The sequence below is a fragment of the Phaseolus vulgaris genome, chromosome 3 (genome assembly GCF_000499845.2).
Source record: "Phaseolus vulgaris cultivar G19833 chromosome 3, P. vulgaris v2.0, whole genome shotgun sequence".
NCBI lineage: Eukaryota > Viridiplantae > Streptophyta > Magnoliopsida > Fabales > Fabaceae > Phaseolus > Phaseolus vulgaris.
In genome coordinates this window covers 12,895,621-12,899,526 of record NC_023757.2, presented here as the reverse complement: position 1 = coordinate 12,899,526, position 3,906 = coordinate 12,895,621, and the positions used below count along the sequence as shown (strand labels likewise).

General features: G+C 33.5%; 2 protein-coding genes across 2 annotated transcripts; both read right to left on the bottom strand.

The window, feature by feature from the left end:
- Window positions 1-1,283, bottom strand: LOC137839137 (uncharacterized). Its single transcript, XM_068648262.1, has 2 exons — window positions 687-1,283; window positions 1-57 (listed from the first exon to the last, which is right to left on the bottom strand). The coding sequence occupies exons 1-2, from the start codon at window positions 1,281-1,283 to the stop codon at window positions 1-3; spliced, it is 654 nt and encodes a 217-aa protein (XP_068504363.1).
- An 8-nt stretch (window positions 1,284-1,291) lies between these two features.
- On the bottom strand, window positions 1,292-1,717 carry LOC137839136 (uncharacterized). Its single transcript, XM_068648261.1, has one exon. It carries the CDS (start codon window positions 1,715-1,717, stop codon window positions 1,292-1,294), a length of 426 nt encoding a protein of 141 aa, XP_068504362.1.
- Window positions 1,718-3,906: the final 2,189 nt, after the last annotated feature.

Sequence of the window (3,906 nt, the reverse complement as noted above, 5' to 3'; positions counted from 1 at the left end):
CTAGACTTTGGCATGTACAAAAATCCAGTCCTTGCTGAACCTTTCAAAATCTGAAATCTGCAAAACAGAACTTTGTCAAATTTCAAGATTTGATCCCTTGAAGAATTTGGGACCTTCAGTGTTAGATTTATCTTTTGAACTAGCAATACATCTAGGAATCCACTTATAGATACCTTTAGGTATAAGATATTTACGAAACCTGCAGTACCTGACATAATGGCCTTTCTTCATGCAATAGAAGCATGTAACAACCGGTTGAAACGATTTTTTAACCGATTGTTTTTCTGGAATATTTGAAAAAGGTTTTGTAATTTTATTTTCTTTGCTTTGAGGGTAAAACCCCAAACTTGCTTTTCCAAAAACATATTTCTGAGATGCTAAAACATCTTCAAAATTGGACTTTCCAGTTGTAAGCTTGTTCAAGGTTTTCAAAAGATAGCAAATCTTCTTTTCAAGAAGTTCACAATTTTCACAAGATTTTGTCTCACAACTGCAAGAAGAATTTTTGTAAATAAAATCCAGATTTTCAAAATCTTCTTTTGTTTTGCTTAGCTCTTCCTCTAGATCCTTAACCCTATTTTCCAACCAGTTATTTAATCCTTTCATTCGGTTGAGAGAAAATGCCAATCGATTGGCTTCATCACGAGTTTCATAAAAAGCATTAAGCATTTGATCATATGTAGTACCTTTGATGCAGTAGAATCCATGCTACTTGTTACTGATGCTAGAAGGCAAAGATTAACTTCCTCATCATCTGAAGAACTCGAGGAAGAGACATCATTGTCATCCCATGCTATATATGCTTTCTTAGCTTTTCCCTTTTTCTCCTTTTTGAAGCCTCCCTTTTCTTTGACTTCAATGTTTGGACATTCAGCCTTGATATGACCCTGTTCACCACAACCATAGCAAGTGTACTTATTAGAATTGAATTCACTAGGTTTCTTTGAATCATACCTTTTAGAAGCTTGTCTTTTTCTCAAGAATTTGCTGAACTTTCTTGATAACAGATTTATGTTCTCTTCTTCACTTTCACTGGAATCTAGTTGTTGCTTACTAGCTTTAAGTGCTATACTCTTATTATGCTTGTGTTCACTTTCTTGGACAGCAAGCCTTTGAATCTCAATTTCATGTTCTCTGAGTTTACCGAAAAAAGATGCCACAGTCATTGAGATGAGATCCTTTGATTCAGAGATGGTAGTGACCTTTGGCTGCCATGTTCTATCAAGACACTTCAGTACTTTGATGTTAAGCTCTTCTTCATCAAACTTCTTACCAAAACTCATAAGATGATTCACAATTGAGAAAACCTCTTCTGCACAACACAGATGGATTCTCCCTTTTGCATTCGGAAGAGTTCATACTCTTGAATCAGAGCATGATTCCTAGCTCTCTTCACATCAGTTGTGCCTTCATGTGTGACCTCCAAGATGTCCCACATTTCTTTAGTAGAGCTGCATTGTGAAACCCTGAAAAACTCATTATAGCTTAGAGCATATGTTATAATATTTTTGGCTATCCAATCAAATTTAACTTTCTTACTTTTTGCCCCAGTCCACTCGGATGAAGGTTTATCAACTAAAACATCATCTTTCTTAACTTGAGGTACAAAAGGACCATTTTCAATTGACTCCCAAATACCTTTATCAGTTGAGTGTATAAAAATTTTCATCCTCACTTTCCAAAATTGGTAATTAACCCCACAAAACAGTGGTGACATGTTTATTGAAGCATTTTCCCCAAAAGAAAACAGAAAAAAAACTTGAATAACTTTCAAGAACCTAGCTCTTGATGCCAATTGTTAGAATTGATGACTTAAACAAGAGGGGGGGGGGGTGAATTGTTTCTAAAAGATTTTCGCAATTACTTTACTTTAGATTGAATCTTTAACAATCAACTCAGATAAGAATTTTAGAAAGTCAGTCAAACAAACCAACAGAAACAAATATCATAATTTCAATCGGTTAAAAACACGATTTAATAGGTTGTTTATGGCAGCGAAAATATCAAACAGTTAAAGAGTTGAGAGAGAGAGAGAGATACACACAAGGTTTATACTGGTTCACTCAATCTATGAGCTACATCCAGTCCTCAGTCAAACCACTGAGTATTCCACTAAGTAACCAAACACAGATTACAAACACCCACAAAGAGGTGATCCTGAAACCACAAGACCTACTCACCCTCTATGCACACAGCACACACCTCAAGCCAAAATCACACTGACTTTACAGGATTTTACAAACACGTTTACAGAATGTAATATGAACAATTACAAGAAACTAAGACAGGGTAGAAAACACCTGGAATAATAGTAAACCAGAAGCCCTATGATCAGTTCTTGAATCACAGCAAAGCTCAAAAGCAATCTTGCTAAACTTGAAAAACTCCTTTTCACAAACAGATTGTAATCTCTCTTTTTGATCTCAAATCAGAGTGTAAAACTTCTATCTTTCTCTCGTTTTAAACATTTAAAAGAAGGCTATATTATAACCTTTGAAAAATTTGTCGTTTAAAGCAGATTTGAACAACTGAATTAGTTAAAACAGGTTTTCAAAATACTGTTATGAAAACTCACTTTTAATCGGTTGAAACCACGATTTAACCGGTTGAATGGTTTCAACAGTTACACAACTGATTCAAAAAACAGTTTCAAAACTCCTTTGCCAGCTAAGTGACAAACAATCAATTGTCTCGAAAGTTTAATCGATTGTTTTTCCCTTTGCATGGAAAAAACACTTAGTTCTTTAAAACAGATTTAAACAAGCTTTCTGCAGGAATCAAGACTGATGTTACAATGATTCTAAACCCCATAACTAAACCCAAACCTAACACACAACACAACTTCATGTTCCATGAGGATTTGATACATCAAAGCTTCCCATCTTCAACACATATTACATCTTATGAGTACAACCGATGTAATATCTATGACATAAATTAAAAAATACCACCCCGTGATGCTTTATATCGATTTTCATTTAACCAATTTAATAACTTGTTATAATATTTATATTTTGCATTATTGAAATTGAAGTTGTCTTGTATTAGCACGACTTCTTTCAAACAAACATAACTTACCTAAAACCATAAATAATTTTTTTTTACCCATTTTATTAATTAAAAAATGAAATTGCACCATTTTGATAAAAAGAAGGAGTAACTTGATATAAATAAACTAGAAGAAACACATGAAAAGTTGATAAGAAGTGGTTGGAGTTTCGTTCAATTTTTTTTTTATATAAAACTATCTTATTATTAAAAACATTATTTGAATTTGGGTTGTTTAAAACATGGTAGTAAGTATTGTGAAACACATGATACGAATCATGTAAACAATTGTTTTTGCTCCTGTGAGGTCCATGCCCAGTCATGTGGTGAAACGATCTTAATGTCGATTTCTAGATTTAATGAAAAAGATCACATTTACTTTTCACAAAGAGGGGAAACCGTTAATGACGGAGATTGACTTAATATTCAAGATTGTTTTTAATTTGGGAATATAACTCAAAACAAGACCAAATACAAAGAGAAAGAGGGAGAGAACTACTGTATATATGGGAAAAAAGGTGGCTTAATCAAAGAGGAACAACAACTCGACTGGAAACCATTGTTTATGGCTAAACTAAATGCTTTAGATGAGAAACATCCTTCTTGGCTAGACATTTTGGTGCCCACCGTGGGGCAGGTAAATCTATCTTGTGCCATTTTTAGAAATGCAAGTGATACAAAGGATGATGAAACAAAAGAAAGGGGAGACAATACATCAATTCTTGGACGTGAAATATTGCAAACCTACATCTTTAAGTTATGTGATATGTTTCTTGTAGATTTTTTACATCTTATTTTTATATGGTTATTAATATGGCATGATGAAAATAATTATCATGTGTTTATGATATGTGCGAT